At 32.9% G+C, this 21,209-nt stretch overlaps 2 protein-coding genes across 2 annotated transcripts; one reads left to right on the top strand and one right to left on the bottom strand.

Annotated features, from left to right (window-relative positions):
* The first annotated feature begins 3,719 nt into the window (after positions 1–3,719).
* Positions 3,720–9,017, top strand: LOC114318663 (uncharacterized). The gene is made up of 10 exons (XM_082883667.1): positions 3,720–4,156; positions 5,242–5,344; positions 5,429–5,543; positions 5,674–5,710; positions 5,853–5,871; positions 6,888–6,935; positions 7,020–7,117; positions 7,366–7,435; positions 7,575–7,676; positions 8,079–9,017. The coding sequence occupies exons 1-10, from the start codon at positions 4,140–4,142 to the stop codon at positions 8,127–8,129; spliced, it is 660 nt and encodes a 219-aa protein (XP_082739793.1). The 5' UTR covers positions 3,720–4,139; the 3' UTR covers positions 8,130–9,017.
* Positions 9,018–13,574: 4,557 nt separating this feature from the next.
* On the bottom strand, positions 13,575–17,562 carry LOC114318649 (transcription activator GLK1). Its single transcript, XM_082883668.1, has 6 exons — positions 16,580–17,562; positions 16,196–16,336; positions 14,967–15,329; positions 14,835–14,891; positions 14,281–14,418; positions 13,575–14,118 (listed from the first exon to the last, which is right to left on the bottom strand). Exons 1-6 carry the CDS (start codon positions 17,054–17,056, stop codon positions 13,969–13,971), a joined length of 1,326 nt encoding a protein of 441 aa, XP_082739794.1. The 5' UTR covers positions 17,057–17,562; the 3' UTR covers positions 13,575–13,968.
* Between the last annotated feature and the right edge of the window lie 3,647 nt (positions 17,563–21,209).

Below are 21,209 nucleotides of genomic sequence, written 5' to 3'. Positions count from 1 at the left end.
GTAAAAGTTAGCACGGTTGGAAAGAATGACTAACCAAGCGCAACAAGTCTTTGCCCGACTTGGGGGGAAATCAAGAAGTTTGGCAGGAATAACCAAACACTTAGCTCTATGTTGGCCGGAATAACCAACATTTAGCTCTCCTAAGCCGAGATAAGGATATCTAGGCTGCAGGAAGTTGGCAGGTTTGACCAACAAGTCTTTGCCCGACTTGGGGGGCAATCAAGAAGTTTGGCAGGAATAACGAAACGCTTAGCTCTATGTTGGTCGGAATAACCAACATTTAGCTCTCCTAAGCCCAGGATAAGGATCCAGGCTGCAGGACGTTTGGTCGGAATAACCAAACACTTTACTCTAGGTTGGCCGGAATAACCAACTTAGAGGTTGGCTGGAAAAACCAACAGTTGGTACTCTTTAGCCGAAGTAAGGATATTGGCTAAAGAGTGGTTGGTTGGATTAAAACCAACTCTTGGTACTCTTTAACCGAAGTAAGGATATCGGCTAAAGAGTGGTTGGCTGGATTAAACCAACACTTGGTACTCTTTAGCCAAAGTAAGGATATCGGCTAAAGAGTGGTTGGCTGGATTAAACCAACTCTTGGTACTCTTTAGCCGAAGTAAGGACATCGGGCTAAAGAGTGGTTGGCTGGATTAAACCAACTCTTGGTACTCTTCAGCCGAAGTAAGGACATCGGCTAAAGAGTGGTTGGCTGGATTAAACCAACTCTTGGTACTCTTTAGCCGAAGTAAGGATATCGGCTAAAGAGTGATTGACTGGAAAAACCAACACTTACTTCTCCTAAGCTGAGATAAGGATCTAGGCTATAGGAAGTTGGCAGGTATGTCCAACAAAATTTCTGAAACTCTTTGGCCGGGATGATGGTTACCTCGGCCAAAACAGGTTGGCAAGGTTCGTATAAACCGAGTTAGTCTGTTCGGCAAGACACAGAAAGAACGACTCGACGTATACAAACTCGAAGGATATATGCGTTAAAGGCAAAAAATCAGGGCTATTCAAATTTTTTGGCATAACGATAGTAACAAGGAGAACAAGGATATTGGGGGCACGCCATGTATCCTGGGAATAACGTCGTACCAGATTAGTGGAAGGACATTCTAAGCAACTAACAAAGCTTATTGGGACCGAACAAGTCGTGAAACCGAACAACTTCTTAGCTCGGCTGGAGGAAAAATAATCCCAATCATGCTACGCAGATGGAATTAAGGGGCAATTGAGAGGGTAATTTGTAAACAAATTGGGCCGAGTTAGGAAGAGTCTTCTTTAGGAGTTAGATCGCGTAATGGGCTGAGATAAGGGTTGGTGTAGCTCGGTCTTAGGCCAAGAAGACATCTCATATTTTGGGTTTGGGCCGAACTATGGACCAAGGTATCGGTAGAAAGAGGACCGAGCTAAACGATAGCTCTACAAGGCGTCATCTCGAAGTCAAGACTAATAGAAGTGCTTAAAGTATCACAGAACCGAAATAACTTGGCTGATCGCAATGTTAGCCGAGGTAAAGATGTCAGCCGAAATAAGTGGGCCTGGTGGCTAGCCGAGGTATTGGTGAGAAAGGATGTCGGGCTTGGTATAGCTCGGCCGCCGGTCTTGGTATAACTCGGTCGGGCGCCATCTACATCATTACTTAAATGTGTGACCGAGGTAACTTAGCTCGGTGTGGTTACAGCAACTTATTAAAAGGAGGTAGCATCAATGGCGAGGGCCGAGCTGTGTATAGCTCGGCAGGATGGCATCCGTTAGATCGGTTTTCGATCACACGGTCCGAAGGGCAGGGGACCGAGATAAATCAGTTCGAGCATGAATGTATAACTGAGGTAAAAGGTTCAGCCATCTCACTTGGCTTGCAGTGATGAGACTCCTAGTAGGACTCTGCTAAGAAGAGTTAGAGTCCTACTGGGATTGTGTAAACCATCTCACTTGGTTGGTAGTGAGTAGGAGTATGACTCCTAGGAGGACTCTGCTAAGGAGAGTATAGTCCTACTAGGATTGTGCAAAACCATCTCACTTGGTTGGTAGTGAGTAGGGTGTGTGATTCCTAGGAGGACTCTCATAGGGAGAGTTGGAATCCTACTAGGATTGTGCCAAAGTAAAGTCTATAAAAGCCCATGACCAGACCTTTGTAGAGGTATCCCAATTCTTACTCTAGAATACACAGAGCATATTGTCTATTGTCTAGTTGCTGACTTAGGCATCGGAGGGGTTTCCGGCACACACCCGCCGGTTAGCTCACGTTTGTGTTTTCAGGGAGTAAAGCGACGACGTACGGAGGAGCGCAGACTTGATCAATAGGATTATACGAGAAGGTTTATTTCTTTCCCGTACAAACATCATCATCAACAACCATTCATCTTTAGATCCAGAAAAAAATAAAAATAAAAATTAAAATTAATAAAAATAAAAATCAACCATTCATCTTTAGATCCAGAACATCTTCATCATCAACAACAACATCTTCATCAACATCACCATCATCATCATTAACACATTTTCAGATCTAGATCCACTAGAAAAAAAATAAAAATGGGCTGCGATGAAAACAACAAAACGGGCTGAAAAAAAAACGGAGACGGAGGCAGATCGACCCTTTTTCTCTCTCCATTCCCTCTTCTCCTCTCTTCTCTTTCTCTCATTCTCTTTCTCTCCCTCTTCCTCTTCTTTTCTCTTCTCTTTGCTCTCCTCTGTTTTAGACATAAGGAGGAAAAAAAAAAAAAGAGGACTGCCCAAAACGTCGGGGGATTCGGGGAAGAAAGATTCGAACTACAAAGGATTATTCGTAAATAAAATCGTATAGAATATTATCTAAAATTGTCAACACTGTCCAAACCATTATTTGGAGTTTGACGGAACGGGTTGGGTGGAAGTTGGGTGGCAGTCTTAAAAGTCAACCTGTCAATCAAATCGACCCAACTCCTCACTTATGTAAGCACAATGTGTGTGTTTGGTTTGAATTTATTGGATTGAATTTTTTAAAAATTGAGTTTTTTAGTTTTTGTATTTTTTATTTTTAGTGAATATTTTAAAAATTTTAAGCATTTTTTTTTTACTTTTTTAAATGCACATGCATCTAAAAAGTAAAAAAATTGTAAAAAAATATTTTAAAAAATTAATAAATACATAAAAATAAGAAAAATATACTGAATTCTTTTTTTTTTTTTTGGTACTTATGGCATTTAGTAAATTTAAAAAAAAAAATTTCACAAAAATTATACTTTTTATGTATATTTATGTTAAGTGTGTCTAAAAATTAAAAAACTACTTAAAATATTAAAAAAATCAGTAAAAACAAAAATAATAAAGTAAAATTTTCTGAAAAGTATTTTTAGAAAACAAAAAACAAGCATAGTAAATTTTTTTTTTTTTTAAAAAAAAGGCATATACTACTCACCCTCCACACCCAATAAGGAGTCATTCGGCATTGACTAATATAACTAATTTTTTTATATTGTGACTTTTTTAATCTTGTTTGATTTTTGTTTTGAATTTTTATAAGAAAAAAAGTATTATAATTATAAGTTAAAAATAATATTTTATCCTATTGATTTTTATAATCAATATTATCTTTTTCTAACTATTTAGGTGAAGGAGAAAACCAATTCAAAATTTTAAGAAAAATACTTAACACCTCCACTGGGGTTGTGTGTGTAGACTCATAATTGGCCTATTTAACGAATGACAGCGCGCCACGTCATTGGATCTGGGTCTGAAGCAAAGCCCAAATTTTAATTAGGTATTCACCCGCAAAACAACGCAGCGCCTCCCTCATCTCACTTCCGCCTTCCGCCTTTCGCCTTTCGCCTTTCTCCTTTCTCCTTTCCTTCTCGCCGATCGCTGGTGCTCTCTCTCGGCCGCTCGCTGGTACTCTCTCTCTCTCTCTCTCTCTCTCTCTCTCTCTCTCTCCGTCTCTTGAGCTTTGGTATGTTTCAATTAGTCTTTTTCCATCCTCCCTTCCCTTTTTCAACAATCACTCGTGGTGCCAACCCCCTGCTATCCCCCCCTCTCTCTCTCTCTCTATATATATATATATATAGATATAATACAATACTGTATTCGAACCAAATCAGAACGATTGTTAGTCTGAAAGATGAGAAAGAAGCCGAGAACGAACCTCGACATTGCGGTTGTTGATGTTTGGCAACGGGAGGTTGGCCAGCTCTCTACCAGTTCAATCTGTCTGTGTTGTCTAGTGGGTTAACACATATGCCTAGACTTTTTTATTTTTTATTTTATGATTGTAGCCCAACAATTATACTATTATTCACATTGTACAAAGGAGTTTGGCTGGCATTTCATTAGATTATACGTGATTCAATTGATTAGATTATATGGGCTAATTTAAGATTCTTTATGCTGGGATTGGTTGAGTGATTTGGGAAGGATTTGAAAAGGAGTGGAAAAAAGTGTGTTAAACTATGAAAAATGTAAGCCTATTTTATTCGTATCTCACTTTCCTTTTTACTTTCTCTTTCCAAATCCACAACTAAACACAGCGCTAAACTCATTTTAGATTATAGCGCTGTTCTCTTTTTGTGACTATTATGACTTCTGGATGTGCAATCTGTGAAATTTAAAAAAAAAAAAAAAAAAAAAAAAAAAAATTATTGATCAATTATAGAGTAATTATTTTTTTAGAAATTTATTTATGCTGTTTTTTACCCTATGAATAACAGTTTTGGGAAACACTATGATGCACACCCATATGCACCTTAAGAAAAATGACATAATTTCCATTTTTTGAGATATAACTAAAAAATGAAAAAAATATCCTAACTAAACACAACTTGAGACATAATTAAAGAAGTCATGAGTCATAACTAAAGAAGAAAATTAGTCATAATAATTAAAGAAGAAAATGGTATGCTACACTCCTTTTTAAATGGGTGTATGTTAGAATTCCCCAACATTTTTACAAAAATCAAAAAAAGAAAAGAAAAGAAAACCATAAACAACATGACCAGGTTTTTTTTTGCTTCTGTTTAGCCGAAGCAAAAACCCTAATTAAACCCTCACAAAAAATTGGGTTAGATTTGGTTTATGTTTATTGTGATTAAGTTTAACTAATCTTGAGTATGGTGGTCGAAAACCCTAATTGGGGCATTTCGGTTTCATCATTCTTATCATGTTTTGCTTAATTTTCTGAATTTGATTATTTTCTTTTGCGCATTACTTTCTTTTAATTTAATCTTTTTTTTGGAAAATAAAATTGATTGTTTATATTTGTGTTGTTAGTGAGATGGGGGCCAAAGCAAAGGAAGTGGTGATGAAGAAATTAAAAAAAAGTTCATCCCAAAAATCTGCTGCAGGTGTCAAAGATGGATCTGCTGATTTTTTGGTATTCTTTATTATTTATTGATAATTCTTAAAATTATATGCATTTTTTTACGTTGTGATTTATGTATTTTTATGTGATTGGCAGCCATTAGAGGGCGGTCCTGGCCATAAGCTTCCCAAAAGTGAAACACTGGAAAATAAAGCTACAGTGCTCTATATTGGTCGAATTCCACACGGATTTTATGAGCATGAAATAGAAGGTGCAATTTTTTTTAATATATAAAAATATATGCAAATATATATATATATGTATATGTGTGTGTGCGCGCGCGCGCCAATGTATGTATGAATTGCAAAGCAGAAAATGTTTTATTGTTCATATTTGTGCAGGTTTTTTTAAGCAGTTTGGCACCATCAAGAGACTTAGGCCTCGTTTGAAAATAGGCTATTTTAGTAACTTTTTGGCTTTTTACGTAAAGATGTGCAGAAAAGTAGAGAGGTGATGTGACAACTTTTAGTAACTTTTTGACTTTTTGACTAAAATAGCCACTCTCCAAACGAGGCCTTAGACTAGCGAAGAATAAGAAGGTTGGGGTTTTAATACTATTATTGCTACTAATTATTATTGTTAAATTTTTTTTTTTTATTATTATTATTATTATTTTATTTAAATTTAACTAAGCATTTGTGGATATAAAGCTAAATTTGAAGATTGTCTAAATATAATGTTTGTTTGTTATTGTGTTGGACAGATACACTCACCACAAGTCTTCTATTATTTTCTAATTCTTTAACCATACATGCTTTAGACATTATGATTTTTAAAAAATTTATGACATATATCATTAGAGAAAAAAACAAAAAATATAATTGCACAATATATTTTCATATATTATATTATTTAATATATATACAAACGCTCCCTACCAACGATTCTTGGAATGTCTAAGATTCCCCGCTCCCGCTCTTGCTCCCGCTTTGTTCAACTAAGGCTTAGACACAAATAAAGCATGTTAACAGTTTGAAGAAAATAACTTGGATTCAATAATAAAATAAAAACAATATGGTATTGCCATTAATCTCTCATCCTTTAGAATTTTTAGTTTTAGGAATTAGAAAGCCCATATTGTTTATGGATAGAGCTTTCTAGTTATATATTAAGGCCTTTTGTACAATGTAGAAAATGCTTTCTTACTATTTCAATATAATATAAATGTATTTGCAATGTAAGAAATTGAGACAAAAATCATTATTTTAATGTATACATAAAAATGTATATTTATTTGTTATCTTGTTTTTAAAATTGTTTGAAAGGAACGGAAGTTACTGGTATTACTCCCAAATGACAAGGGAGGTTATTACATGAAAAGGAAAAAAAACAAAAACAAATTGTCTCCCATGTATTGCAAAAAGGATTGCTCTTTTTTATAATAATAATATAAGTAATATTATCATTATTAATTCCTTTTGATTTTTCATGGTGTTATTGTTGAAATTGTTGCAACTAGAACACTCGTGTTTCATGTTAGGTATATCTCTCTTTTGGTTTCAGTCCCTTAATTGCTAACTGTTTTTTATTGTTTGTATGATTTGATGTTTTGCAGACAGGAAAATCGAAGCACTTTGGCTTCATTGAATTTGAGTCTCCTGAGGTTGTACTTTCCTCAAAGAAAAAATTCATATGTGGATACTTGTTATTTAGTAATGTGTCTTATTGTTGGTTTTAATTAGTGCAGGTTGCAAAAATTGTATCTGAATGTACGCACAATTATCTTATGTTTGAGCACATGTTGCAAGTCCACCTTATTCCTCCTGAGCGTATTCATCCAAAATTGTAAGCAATTATCTATTCTTGATTGTTATCATTTAATTGTTTGAAACCTCCTTATATGAATTCTAACTTATCATCTACTGTATGGAAAAATATGATATTACCATGTTATTTTCTAAGTTGTGTTGGGTGTTTCAAGAGGAAAAAAAAAGGAATCAAATCAAGTAAATATATAGAGGGGACAAATAGAATTGTTCTTCATAAAGTTATTTAGTTTTTGTGACACCGATGAATTGTTGATGGTTTTTAAGGTGGAAAGGCGCTAGCCGATGGCACAAGCCATTGGACTGGGTTCAAATTGAAAGGAAGCGACAGAACAAGGTGTGTGAATATAGATACAGACATCTGGCAATCATTCTTGGATTTATGAGGCAAATCTAGAAAACCTGTCCTTCAGTATTGATCTCCCGGTGGTTATTTTTGAAGAAATAGTAACCATTCACCTGTGATGATTATTTAGGAAAGAACATTCAAGAAGTTGGTGGGAGAAATCCTAAAACGTGACCAAAAGAAGAGAAAGAAGATTGAAACTGCTGGTATTGATTACGAGTGCCCTGAAATTGTAAGAATCTAAATCTTGCCATCTTTTTGTTCTCCAATGCTCTTGCAATTGTTATAAAAATATAGGAAACTACTTAAAAAAATTCAGTCATATGAACCCTAGCTGTCAGACTCCCATTCTACACAAATTAAATGTAATTTATGCTTTTCTGCTAATTTTAAATTTGGAGGCATGGCCAGCATTTTTTTACAAGAAAATTTACAAGTGACTATTGTCTAGAGTCTAGGTTGACTTTGAATTGAATAGATGTACGACCGTGGGTTTCTTGGTCAGTAACTGTTGAATTTAAGCCTTAAAAATATTGTGTTTGTGATAAACAGTAAGGCATCCAGATTATCCAAGGATCTTATCCAGATTATCATGAATTTGTTTTTCCTGTTTTGTAATTTGATTTTCTTGCAGGTGGGAAGCAACCAGCCTGCTTTGAAGAAGATTAGGTTCGAGGAAGACTAAATCTACCGGGGTGGATGAAAAGTATGTCGTGTTTCTTTACTCAATGTTTCCAGTTCGTAGTTGCAGTTTTGCTTACAAATCCATAAGAATATTAATTTTCTTTCCTTTTCCCTTCCAAGTTTATGCTGATGAACATGGGATAGGAAAAAAATGCACAACTGTGTTAGGTTCAGAAGTTTTGTATTTGCACTGGTTATGCAGGAATTTGATGGCTTTTTTGGATCTCCAAATGCCGTGCACCAGTTTGAAGCTGATATCAATGGCCTGCCTATTTTATTTTTATTTTTACTGTCTAATGTTTTGGTTGTACTAACAATCCCCATCAATTTTGTTACAAGGAGAATGGAAGTCGTTGATGTTAAAATTTTAGTTTGTTGACGTTCACCGGGGGTCAGCAGCTTTTTGATGGCTGTGTTGAAACTTGTGTCTGTGAAAATCTGTATATCCTCGTCTCGCTTTTTGTCCCTGCCCTTCCTCCTCTGCTCCTCTATTGAACCTTGTCTAATGCTCTGCTTTGAGTGGTGACATCAATGTTCATATAAGCATTCAATCGTCTCTTGGCTGCAAATTTGACCTTCTTGATGATGATGGTCATAGTAACTCTTACGGCTCTGTTATCATTTTTATCTTTCATGTTTTTTTGGCTTCACAATTTGATGAATCAATCACAGCTTACAAGTTTCTTTTTAGACTTTTGAGAAAGCATCTCCGGTGGTGGTTGGCAATGTAGAAGCTAAGTTTAGATAGGCTACAATGCGAAAGTGTTATAGTTTTGACAGTTAATATTACAACACTTATTGTATGGGCGTGGGATTCATACTCATAGGGACCTACATTCATGTGAGTGTTTTGATAAAAATTTTGATAAAATATTTGGAATTTTTAGCATTTTTGTTCTTATAATTAGACAATACCTTTGCCAGAACATTAGATAATTTTGGAAAGAGTTTGCTAAATTTTAGTTGCTGCAAGTCACTTCATTTTTTGACCTATTTTTGGTTCTTCGGAACCTCTTTTATTATTATTTAAATTTGGAGTCAAATTTTTTTTGCTTTCTAATGTCTGAGTTAGATAATTTAAAAAAAAAGAAATTACTACATAGGTTAAAATAATTCAATTTTTATAAATTAAAAAAAAAAACTTAAAAATTTTAAAATTTAAAAAAAATTCATTAAAATGAAAATAAGCCAAACTAGAAAATAAAGTAAAATACAAATACATTTTTCGAACGTATTGTTTCTGTCATTTTGGAAATTACAAATATCTTTCTATTAAAATTTTTTGTTTAATAAAATTAATAATAAAAAAAGGGATGAATTACTTTGGCTAACAAGTCCAATTGCTAGTGCTTCAATAAATGATGGATGACGATGTTTTGGGCTATTTTGGGAAGTTGGCTAAAAGTCACTTTTTTTGGTTTGTAGCAAAAGCTAAAAGTTGGCTTTTTTTCTCTTTTTTTTTTCATTTGGGAAGTTGGTTTTTAGCCAATTGTGAAATTACAATTTTACCCTCATGGGTCAAAATGTGTTACATAGGTGAAGTCGTAAATATTTTAAATAAATGGGGATAGTTTGGTCATTTTATTATGATTTGACATCATAAACAAACATTAATCAAAAAAGTCAAAAGTCATTTTTTACCAACTTCTCAAATCATTTGTCTAAAAAAGTCAAAAACTTGGTTAAAAGCCAAAAAGCCACTTTTTCCATGATTGAACAATCATGGAGATGGAGTACTACACATGTTGGAGTGATTGGTTTGGCTAATTCAAGGTTTGCCATGAATTTTTCAGTTAAAATAGTCCTACAAAAGTAAAATAGGCTAAAAAATTAACAATTCCGTTTTATAGCTCCAATTTCTGAATGCTTGAATGACCCGAAATTCTAAAACGACGTCGTTTTAGTTTTTTTTTTTTCTTCTTTTTTTCTCTTTGCTTCGTAGTAACTCACAGAAGAAGAAAGAGAAGAGGGGAGCAGAGAGAGAGAGATCAACCAAAAATCCAAAAACGACGTATCATCATCAACGTATCATCATTTCTGTGTGAGAGGCATCAACAACATATCATCATCAACAATCCAAGACGCATCAACAACATATCATCATCAACAATCCAAAAATCCAAAAATCAACACATCATAGATCAAAAATCAACAATCCTCTATTTTTTTGAAGATAAAAAATCAACTAAAAAATTCAAAAATTAAATTAAAAAATCAGAGAGATTCAAACCCAAAAATAAAAAATCAAAATCAACACATCATCATCATCAACGCAGATCTGTACTCGTCGGTGATAGCGGCTCCGGTGTGGCGTCGGAGATACAGGTGAGAGAGGTGAGAGTGAAGAGATAGAGAGGAGAGAGAGGCGAGAGTGAATGAGAGGGATGAGACGAGAGAGATGAGAGGGACGAGGTGAGAGTAAGAGAGAGGTGAGAGTGCTAATTTTGTTTGGAGAGGGAAGAGATCGAGAGGAGAGAAAAACTTTCACTTTCGAGCCATTTGAGCCCGATATATTCGAGCTACGGATGATTTTTCAAAAATTAAAACAAAATATCACATCTAAATCATAATTATTTTATTTTTTTTCTATAAAAGTCAAAAAAATTAAAAAATTCAACCAAAACGAAACTTTTTAGCTCTATGCTAAAATAATCAAAAAAATTAAAAATCAATTCACATCTCAAACGAAGGCTCAGGACAGATGTTAAAGTGATTGGCTTGGCTAATTCAAGATAGAGATGCGTGCGACTAATAAAACGTATTTGGATGATGTGAATTATTTATTTTTTAAGACATATTAAATAGAATACATTTATAATAAATAAAATAAATAAATATCAGTAATTATTTTATTAAATTGTATTTATATTTAATTATATATTTTAAATTACATTTATTATTTATTTTTAAAATACAAATATAATTTGATAAAATAATTATCAATGTCAAATCAACTGTTACGATTGTACCTCCACACAGCCTCCACATCTCCACTTATGACTGATGGGAGTGATAAGTCATCGTGATCTCATATTTAGCATATGAATGCGCAGTGATTTTATATGTATCAATTTATATAATAATTAACATATTAATATAAATATGATATTATTATTTTAAAATTATGATTTTATTTATTACAAAAGTTCAAAATTTTTAAAATTAAGTCGCATTTAAGGTCTTGTTTGAGAACATTCTATTTTAGTAATTTTTTGATTTTTTACAAAAAATACGCGAAAAAATAGAGAGAGTAATGTGACAAATTATAATAATTTTTTGACTTTTTAACTAAAATATTAGTCTCTAAATGAGACTTAAATGCACTAATTAATATACCAATTAGTACGTATAACAATATTCATGTACATGGTTAGGCCAATTATTTGATATAACTCCGCTACATAGCTCGAAATATCAACAATTTGAATGGCTTGAAATTCCAAAACGACGTCGTTTTAAGATTTTTTTTTATTTTCTTACCGGTAAAATAATATTTTTGTACCATTCAGACCATTCGAGCTCTACGCATTCGAGCTCTCACGCATTTTCCTATTTGATATTCTATTGTATGCTTTTATTATGGATTAAAGTGATTTTATTTATGAATTAAAGGAGTATTGATTATAATTTAAAGTAGTAATCAAACCAAGGTGAGGTCAGCCTACGATTAAGTGCTCTTTTGGAAAACTGGTTAAAAGTCGATATTTAATTTTTAACTCATTTTAGGTCATATCACTTATCACATAACTTACTTATAAAAAGACAAAATAAATTAAAATAGCCAAAAAAATTAACTTTTAACCAATTTCTCAAAAAACCTCTAAATCAAAGTGCGTTAAATTTAGTTATGAGATTAGGTGACGTTTGGATATAAGATACTAATTAGTAGGTGGACTTATTATTCAATAGTTCTTATTATAATTAATGTCGTTTTTCATCAAATACTATTAAAAAAGTTACTAATTGTTAATTTTCAGCGACAGTTTGAAAATTATCACAAAAAATGTCACTAATTATAAGTTATAGCGACAGTTTAAAAATCATCATAAAAAAATGTTACTAATTTTTAACTTTCAGCCATGATTTGAAAAATTCGTTAAAGAAAAATGTCATTAATTGTAAGTTTTAGTTACAATTTATAAAATCCATAACAAAAAAAAAGTCATTTAGTGACGCATGTAAAAAATTGTCACAAAAAATTATTTTTAGTGACGATTTTATTGAAACTTATTTTTAATAAGATTTGATAAAAATTAAATCTAATTGCTAAAATTTATTGATAGTTTATCCTAAAATAAGATGCTGATTTATATAATCTTTAGACTATTTTGTTATTATTATTTTTTAAATCGCAGTTTCCTTGTTTTGGAATTGAGTGACATTGGTGGGAGTCCAAGTGTTAAAAGAAAAATTAGTGTATTTATACTTGTTAATGAAGTATACCTAGCATCTGTTGATGCTTCACTTCAAGATATATCAAAAATTTCTAGTGTATAATACATATCGTATGTAATTTTATTATAAAATTATGTAAATTTTTACGAATTTACATAAGTGATCTTACAAAAATATATAAATTAAATATAAATTCACAAAATTCTTAAATTTTCATGAGTTTATGTAAATTTGTGTTTAATTTACATATTGTTGTAAAATTATTCATGTAAATTCATAAAAAATTATATAATTTTAATATAAAATTATACACAATGTGTATTCCATACCGAAACAATTTTCAAATTTATATGGTTAGCTTCAACCATTCAAATTTGTATGGTTTGCTTCAACCACCGTTGTATTTTGAATTTTGTTTTGTTTTGTTTGGTTTGCCTCTCAATTGTGTCTTTTTAGTGACAGATTTTGGGCCCACTATGTATTTGAAGGGCTACGTTTGAGCCACTCAAATTTTAGACATTTTTGTTGGTTTGGGATTGACTTTTCAAATGATTTTTAATTTTTTTTTTTATAGTAAAATGTAAGTTGAAAATTATCAATATGGTTGGAAAAGATTCTGTAACTTTTATGAAAAAAATATATAAAAGTAAATTAAAGGAGAATTTATATTCAAAAATTAATTATAAATTCATGAAAAAATTTATAATTTTATTTTTTAATATTTATGAAGTATATCATTAATTTGAAAATATTTTTTTAAACATCGATCCACTGATGTGAAATTACTCCTAAATTAAATGGGAAGAAATCTTTGACAAATTAAACAGTTTTTGATTTTTTAAGTAGGTTCTTATATTTCTTCCATCAGGAAATTTATTTAGTTAATTTTCAAAGATTGTTAAAAATATTTTTACTATAAATAATAGTAATAATTTATATTCATGCTATCAAGAGCAGCTGTTAGGTCTCACAAGGACCTCGAAGAGAAGATAGAAAGGAACCCAAAAAAAAAAAAAAAAAATTTAAAGGAAAAGATAAATTAGAAATGATATATAGAAGTCCTCATAATTATTACAATTTTATTGATAACAATTACTATTTCAAAACTTATTGGCTTGTACATCAATCTCTTCATAGAGGAAAATAAAATAAGAGCAATATTTAGGTGATAATATTTAGGTAGTATACGATATAGTGAAATAAAAGATAAGAAGTGGAGTCAATGAAACGAGTTTTAGATAATACCTAAACGTGATCACTCTCAAATAAGGAAGGAGATGTACTCGAATTTGACAAGAAAGGCGAAGAACAAAGATCAAAAATGAGAGGAATCTAATTTCTAAATTCAAGAAATGTCGTCGAATTTAGGCCTGTGGTGGCTTGAAAACACCCAGAAGCAGTTGCAGCTCAATTGTTGTGTTATATATATATAAAAATCGGAAAATTTAAGCACACGTAGGGGGTATTTTGGGAATTCCTTGACGTTGGAGTTCCCCCAACACACTGTCAATAGATGGAGGTTTTAGTCCAAGGGGAAGTGGCAACCATGGCTTCCCTAAAACATCTCCAATAGCTGCATCAATACTCTCCTTTGACTGTTCAACAAACACACACAAATTAAAAAATAAAATAAAATGAAATAAAAATAGTAAGATAATAAATCAATTATTGGTTGTTGTTCAAAAAAAGAAGTCCTGAAAATGTCTAAGAAAATAAAAGTGCAAATGAAAATGGTAGAGATTTTGAGGGAGCCTCACCGGATGAAAATCCGATGGAGGATGGGGACCTGTTTGTCTGGTCGGGACACCAATGCCGGGGGGTTCTATTCTGTACATGACATGGGGTGGTGGTTGTGGTGGCGGAGGAATGCCGGGGACCACTGGGGCCGAAAATCTCTGCATTATTTGATCAAACAAAACCAAGTAAAGGCAAAGTCTTTCCACAAAAAGACATGCTCTAATTATGTGATTCGACTTTCAAGTCTTTGTGTTAGATGGAGCCAAAAACATCTCATGCATATTTCACCATTACAACGCACTTTAAAAAAGAAAAAAAAGAAAAAAATAAGAAAGTACATTGAAAATTAATTCGAAAACTATCATAGGCATATTTCATCATCACCACACACTTCAAAAAAAAAAAAAAAAAGCAAAGAAAGTACATTAAAAATTAATTTGAAAACGAATTGTGTACTATAATTATCGAATATCGTGCCACCAAAGAGAAATACGTTGAAATTTAGTCTGAGAATATAATGCCTAACATGAGAAATTATATACTCTTATTTTTAAGTGAGCACATTGTTAGTTACCGTAGTTGCTAGTGGTGGTGGAAAGTAAGGCGTTCCTGGTGTAAGAGAATTCAGACCCTGTACCAATAGAATATCCAAATGTCATTTTAGAAAGAGCGAGAGAAAGGAGAGAAAAGGAGGGAAGATTGATACCCTTTGATGACGAGAGTGCCAAAATGAAGAAGTGTCTGGTGGTGGCCTCGCCGAAGGAGGATGTGGAGTTGGTGTTGGTGCCCATACTGGTGGCGGTGGTGGCAGCAGTGGTGGGTGTTTAGGCCATGTGTGCATTAACGATTGATTGACTGAGGAAGGAGGAGGAGGATGACCCCAAACATGTAGAGGTCTAAAATGTTGCAAGGGTGTCATGGGAGGAGGAGGGAAACCCATTGTAGGTGTTGGTGCAACCCAAGCCCCCATAGTCTTGCTTCCACCTCCACTGTACATATGCCGTCTCTGGCTCCAGCTTGCAGCCTCAGCTTCTCGTGCTAGCAAATGTTTCCGATGAGATCGATACTTCTGCACAGTCCCCAACAATTCTTCTTCAATATTATAACTCACTTCCCCTCTCTTATTCAATGAAATTTATAATCTTTCAGATTAATTTGTAAATTGAAGAAAACACTACAGAGAAGTGTTTTTAAGTATAGTGTGCATTGCTTTCACTAGGTTTTAAATTCACACTTTGGAAGCTTAATTTAGAAATACCTTAATGGTGTGTTTGGTTGAGAGATTTGGAGAGGGATTTGGAAAGAAAAATAAAAAAGGTAGGTGAAATGTGAATAAATCTTGCTTATATTTCATATAATTTCACACGCGTTTTTCCTTTCTCTTTTCAAATCTCTTCTCAAACTCTCCAACCAAACACAGTATAAAGCAACAAAAATATTGACACTATGAAATAACAATGCTATATGCGTATAAAACCGACTAATTCAAGAATCAATCTCACGGTTCATTAGCTATGTCCAATTAAAGTCGAGAAGAAAACCCATATGAACTTACCCCCCAAGAAATTATTTGCGGCCAAATTTTTTTGAATTTGAGACTATGGAGGAAGTACGCCCTCATACCTCAGACTTTGACAACCAGCCCCAACCCCTTGGAGTTCACAGCCTCAAGTTAGTGATTGACAAAATCCATTCTCATGATTGGAAAGTAAACAAATCGTAACCCTAAAAATAGTTAACCGTCAGAATTAGTAACAAACAAGCTCTCTCAAAATGCTTTTGAAATCTTTTTCCATTTTAAGTAGTCTATGTGTCTGTCTATATAATGTACTACGGGCATAACTAATTTTTGTTACTAGAAAGAAAATGGACCAAAATATGAGCAAGAAAATTGAGAGAAAATTAAGGAGCTAGTGGATAGATAGATGGATGTACTTGAAGATGACTAGCGATGTTATGGCGAGTGAGACAATCAATTCCCATAAGCTCTAGAATCCGTGAAGGTACTGCCTTATCCACACCAAGCTGCTCCACTGCTTGAACAAATCTCCTGTGCAGCTCTGGCGTCCAATCCACCTTCACACAGTTCAATGAACACCCAACTATTATTCACTCGCAAAAATCAAATCTAATCCAATTTCTAAAGATAATTTTGTCTCATGTTTTAGATATAAATATAAAAATAAAAATAAAAAGACAAAATTCTCGTGAACTCTTTGCAGTCATGTGAAACTAATAAACATGAGAGAGAGACTGTGTTATGAAATCTAAATATCATAGAGTTTATGTTAGGTTGAATTCAATATTTATTTTAATTACCTTCACTTTCCTTTTCCCTTGAGGATTCTTGGATTGTGCGGATGATTTTCTTCCTTTATCTGATTCCTTTTTCGATGGATTTACACCGACAGATTCTCCTGTCTTGCTCACAATTTCCTCTCCTTGATTCAAACTTGACCCCGAACCCGAACCCGAACCCGAACCTGAACCTGAACCTGAGACCTTATCTTCCTCCTCTTTTCTTGAATTATCATCTGCTTTTTCAGCAGATGATGTGTTCATCTCTGATTCCTCACCGCCACTAGCTGAAAACTCGGCAAGGATTTCCGGGTCCATCTCCAAATCAGGCAACACATCACCATCGCTAAAGCCCACGAAAAGGTCATCGAAATCAATACTGTCGAGCAAATTCCCACCGGAGAATTCAGGGAAGTCATCGTTGCCTCCGATCGAGAAGCCCTCCATTTGTCCCTCCCTTTCATCGTTAGTGCTCCTCAAAGCTGACACAGCAAGCATTCCAAAAAGTTCTAAAACTTCACTAATAAATCAAACCTAGCCACTATATATAGACGCACTATATGGTGCAACTACGTGGTATATTGCATGCAATTACACAAGTACAACAAAACTTGTACTGATAGCTTCTTTTCCGGTGAATCGGACAGCGTTCGAAAGAAGGAGGAGGAAGAAGCAGCAGCAGAAGAAGAAGAAGAAGAAGAAGAAGAAGCAGTGGTAATAATGGGTTGGTTTTGAATTGTTGTTGTATTTTAGCAGTGTCAGTGGAGTGTGGAGATGTTGGATCTCCACCACAAGGTCTCTCAGATTTGTATTTATGTTATTGTTTTGGCTTGCAGTGTGTTTATAATATTTCCGGTTTGTGGATGGCCTTTTTTTGAAGTTTCAAAAACATCTATATATCAAAGCGTGCTCGTGAGCTGTTTTAATTGCACGCTACGAGTTTTCCAGTGAGGAGAGAGAGACTAATAGAGATGGTCCAAATTGGTGTCAGTAGGGTTGGAATTGGATTAGATTGATACAATCCTATGTCTATCTTACGCCATCTCCAACGGCTTTTAAATTTTGTGTCAGATTTAAAATTTGATAAAAAAATTATTTTTTAAAACTCTAATGATTTCACTAAATTAATATTAAAATGAGGATGAAATAAAAAATTCATCAAAATAAAAACATGCTTCAGATTTCACTATTTCACTGTGCGTTACCGTTGGGGTGAGCCAACCGGTCGACCGGTTCTCTTTCAAATAGGTAGGTTCAAACAGTTAAAAAAAAAAATTATCCTTACAGGTCGACCCTTCCCTTTTGATGCACGGTTGGAGCAAGCCATATCAGATTAAGAAAATTGACTTTTTTTACTCAAATTTAGTAAAAAATTTGGTTCACCGTTAAAGATGCTCTTATGAATTAGAATTGGTTCCACCCACTGCCACAATGTTGTTGTGTCTGTGTTTTTTTAAAAAATGGATGTCATATTATTAGTGGTTACTTTAGAGTACCACTTTTAGTGGTCTCTATCATTACCCTTTGGCTTTTTAGTTAAGAAAGTATAAAAGATAAAATTGGTTACTTAAGTTAATAAAATAAAATATCACATCAAAATTATAATCATTATATTTTTTCTTTTATAAAAGTAAAAAAAGTTAAAAATAAAACTAAATGAGAGTAAAAAAATCAGGCTAAAATAACTAAAATGCAAAAAAATCGGACTATTTTAATTTTTCCAAACAAAGACTTAGGCCTCATTTGAGAACATACTATTTTAATAACTTTTTAGCTTTTTGACTAAAATATGAAAAAAAATTTAGTATATTTGAAGTGACTTTTTACGAAAAGATGTGCAAAAAATAGAGAAAAAATAGAATCTTTAACGTTTTGATATAGATTATAGATTTATTGACTTTTTTAATAACTTTTTAATTTTTTGACTAAAATATTAACTTACCAAATACGGGTTTAGTCTAATTCAAATTGAATAATGATATATAACAATTCATGTGTCCTCTTTGGTTGCCCAAAAGAAAAAAAGAAAAAAGAAAAATACTGGATTGGGTTTTTTCTCATATTTAATTTTGTTTGAATTTAACAGAACTTCAATGGCACGTGAAGCCACCATATATTTCATTTCGATTATATGAACATTCATTTTATAAAATTTTTAGTGTGTATTGTTCATAAAAAATTATTCGATATGAAAATAGCAATAGTTTTTATTTTATTATGTTTATATCTAAAAAATAGATGATCTATTTTTAAAAAATATATTTGTTATTTTTTTAAATAAATATGATAAAATAAATAAATTATAATTATCAAATCGACTTAATTATTAATATATATTAACTTTTTTTATAAATAATATATATTAAAAATTTTACAAAATAAATAATCTGAATTATCAAAGAGGACTTCTAGTGAAAAGGACAGACGCCAGAGATGGTATGAGTTAGCCAGAGATGCGAAACTAGTCAAAGGACTACGGTTCAGTAGCTCGGCTGCGAATCCAATGGGTATGAGTGGGTGGTTGGAATATGGAGTAACCGTATTCCAACCGCCTTTCCTTCTTAGGGATTATTTGAGATGTTTTAAATAAGTATATTTTTTATTTTTTTAAATTAAAAAATTTTAAAAAATGATAGATATTTGAATTAATTTTTATGAAAAAACATGTAATAAAAATTATATAAATAAAATGTATAGTGAAAAAAAGTTGAGTGGTTGTACGACTATCCTGCTGCCCAGCAGGTCTTACACAGAAAATAATTGCCTCCTTTGAGACAAAGTGTTTGGACAATGATAGTCGGTCCGTGGGGGCCACCATGAATCCCATTTTAATAATTTGAACCATTCAATATATATAACTCGTCGAATATTATATGTCTATAAAAAATCACATTGATCGGATATCGATAACTATATAATCGGATAAGTTTTTTTCAACAGTTAACTATCACACTATTCGTTTTGTTTATACAAAACTGATTTGATCATATAGTTAACGATATCCGATCAACGTGATTTTTTACAAGCATATATTACTCGACGAGTTCTACATATTGATAGTTCGGATTATCAAAACGGAACCCTTAGTGGGCCCCTAAAGGCCCAACATTACTATCAAACTTTGTGACTTTACATATGTAAATTTTTTTTTGACTCAAAAAGTGTATAATGGCCTTCCTGCTTCACAAGTACGGTAGCATGTATCCATCAAACTTTTGTATTATAAAAATATATAAAATATTTTTTTAATATTTTTTATTTGTGAATAGTAATGACTTTTTTGTTTTTTGTGTAATTTTTTGACTTTTTAAATTATTTTGGACTTGCGAAACCTGGCCTAACTCTATTATTTTAATCTCATTACTTATTTTTTAATCTTCCTATGAAAAATTCTTAAAATAAATCTATTGATTAATTTTCATAACATTTAGGTAAACAATTATAATTTTCCAAAAGTTAATTTTTTTTTTCTCTCCTTATTTGTGTTGACTCACTTTAACTAAAATTTCTAATTTTAAACAATGCATTGTGTAATCATACGACAAAATTACGAAACATTTATAATACATGGCATCATCCAAATGAAATGATGAAAAATCACAATTTATTATATTATTTTTATTTTAATAGATACATGCGAACTTACACCAGTTCTTTCTTTATTGCTCACCTCAAGATGAAAACAGAACAACGGGAAAATAATCTATCAGCTGTGGTTAATTTTTTTTTATAAAAAAGTGATAAATATTAACAATTATAATTATAATTATAATTTTTTTATTAATGTATAATAATTTTTTAAAGATTACCACTGAATGGTAATTTTTCCAACCTTAACTACCCAACATGTCGTACCATGGACCATTGATCTAGCACCAGAAGAGATGACCACCTCAAAAAAATAAAAATAAAAAAAGATTTTCAAACTGATGGACTAGTCCCTTTTGAATCAAATTTCCACGGAGTCAGAAAAATTGGCAAATCCAGCCTCTGCAAATTTAAGATAATTTTCAAGCTTGTCTGCATCATAAGGTTATTATAATTTTCCTAAGTTTTTGTCCAAAAATAGTTACTGACATCGGTGGACCCATAGAGACTTTTAGCTCACCACTTAGAACCCAATTAACGGTTTAAGTACTAAAGCCCAATGCTATTGAAACCCAACGTTGCATCAAGAACCAATGACATCTAAACACTTGCCAAAAGGAGAACCAGCCACACAAGCAGACAAAGATCCTGCAAAGTTATTGCACCACACATCAGCCATTAATGAGGCTCCGGCGGCATTAAATGCGATAACCCTTTCACGTCGGAACGGGCAACCTCACCATGAACAAGGCAAGTTAGAGCATAGACTTTCGGCCAACATGACAGGTCAGAGTGGACAAGGAAATGATGAACGAAGGATATAAGGAGGTTTCTAAAGACACAAAAAGGTTAAGTTCTCTATTCTCTCTCTCTCTCTCTCTCTCTCTCTCTCTCTTTCTGGATACAACATCAATCTCTCCTCTAACTTAATCGTCGGAGGGTCCGCTGGGGAACTCTGGTTCCCCGTTGGATATTCTTGCAGGTGATCCAGCAAGCTTAAAGACTGGTGAATGTTGTAAGAAGCATGGGTCGGCCCAACTCACTCTCCAGGAATCAGCAGTAT

The sequence above is a fragment of the Camellia sinensis genome, chromosome 8, assembly GCF_055761805.1.
Source record: "Camellia sinensis isolate YWXY chromosome 8, ASM5576180v1, whole genome shotgun sequence".
In the NCBI taxonomy this organism is placed as follows: Eukaryota; Viridiplantae; Streptophyta; class Magnoliopsida; order Ericales; family Theaceae; genus Camellia; species Camellia sinensis.
This window is presented reverse-complemented; position numbering and strand designations above follow the sequence as displayed.

Coding starts and splice junctions, on each gene's coding strand:
- LOC114318663 (XM_082883667.1), top strand. Junction 5,544..5,673: donor TTATGAGCATGAAATAGAAG/GTGCAATTTTTT, acceptor ATATTTGTGCAG/GTTTTTTTAAGCAGTTTGGC. Junction 7,677..8,078: donor ATTACGAGTGCCCTGAAATT/GTAAGAATCTAA, acceptor ATTTTCTTGCAG/GTGGGAAGCAACCAGCCTGC.
- LOC114318649 (XM_082883668.1), bottom strand. CDS start 17,056: ATGCTTGCTGTGTCAGCTTTGAGGAGCACTAACGATGAAAGGGAGGGA. Junction 14,892..14,966: donor GGCACTCTCGTCATCAAAGG/GTATCAATCTTC, acceptor CTATTGGTACAG/GGTCTGAATTCTCTTACACC. Junction 14,119..14,280: donor CTCCATCGGATTTTCATCCG/GTGAGGCTCCCT, acceptor TTTGTTGAACAG/TCAAAGGAGAGTATTGATGC.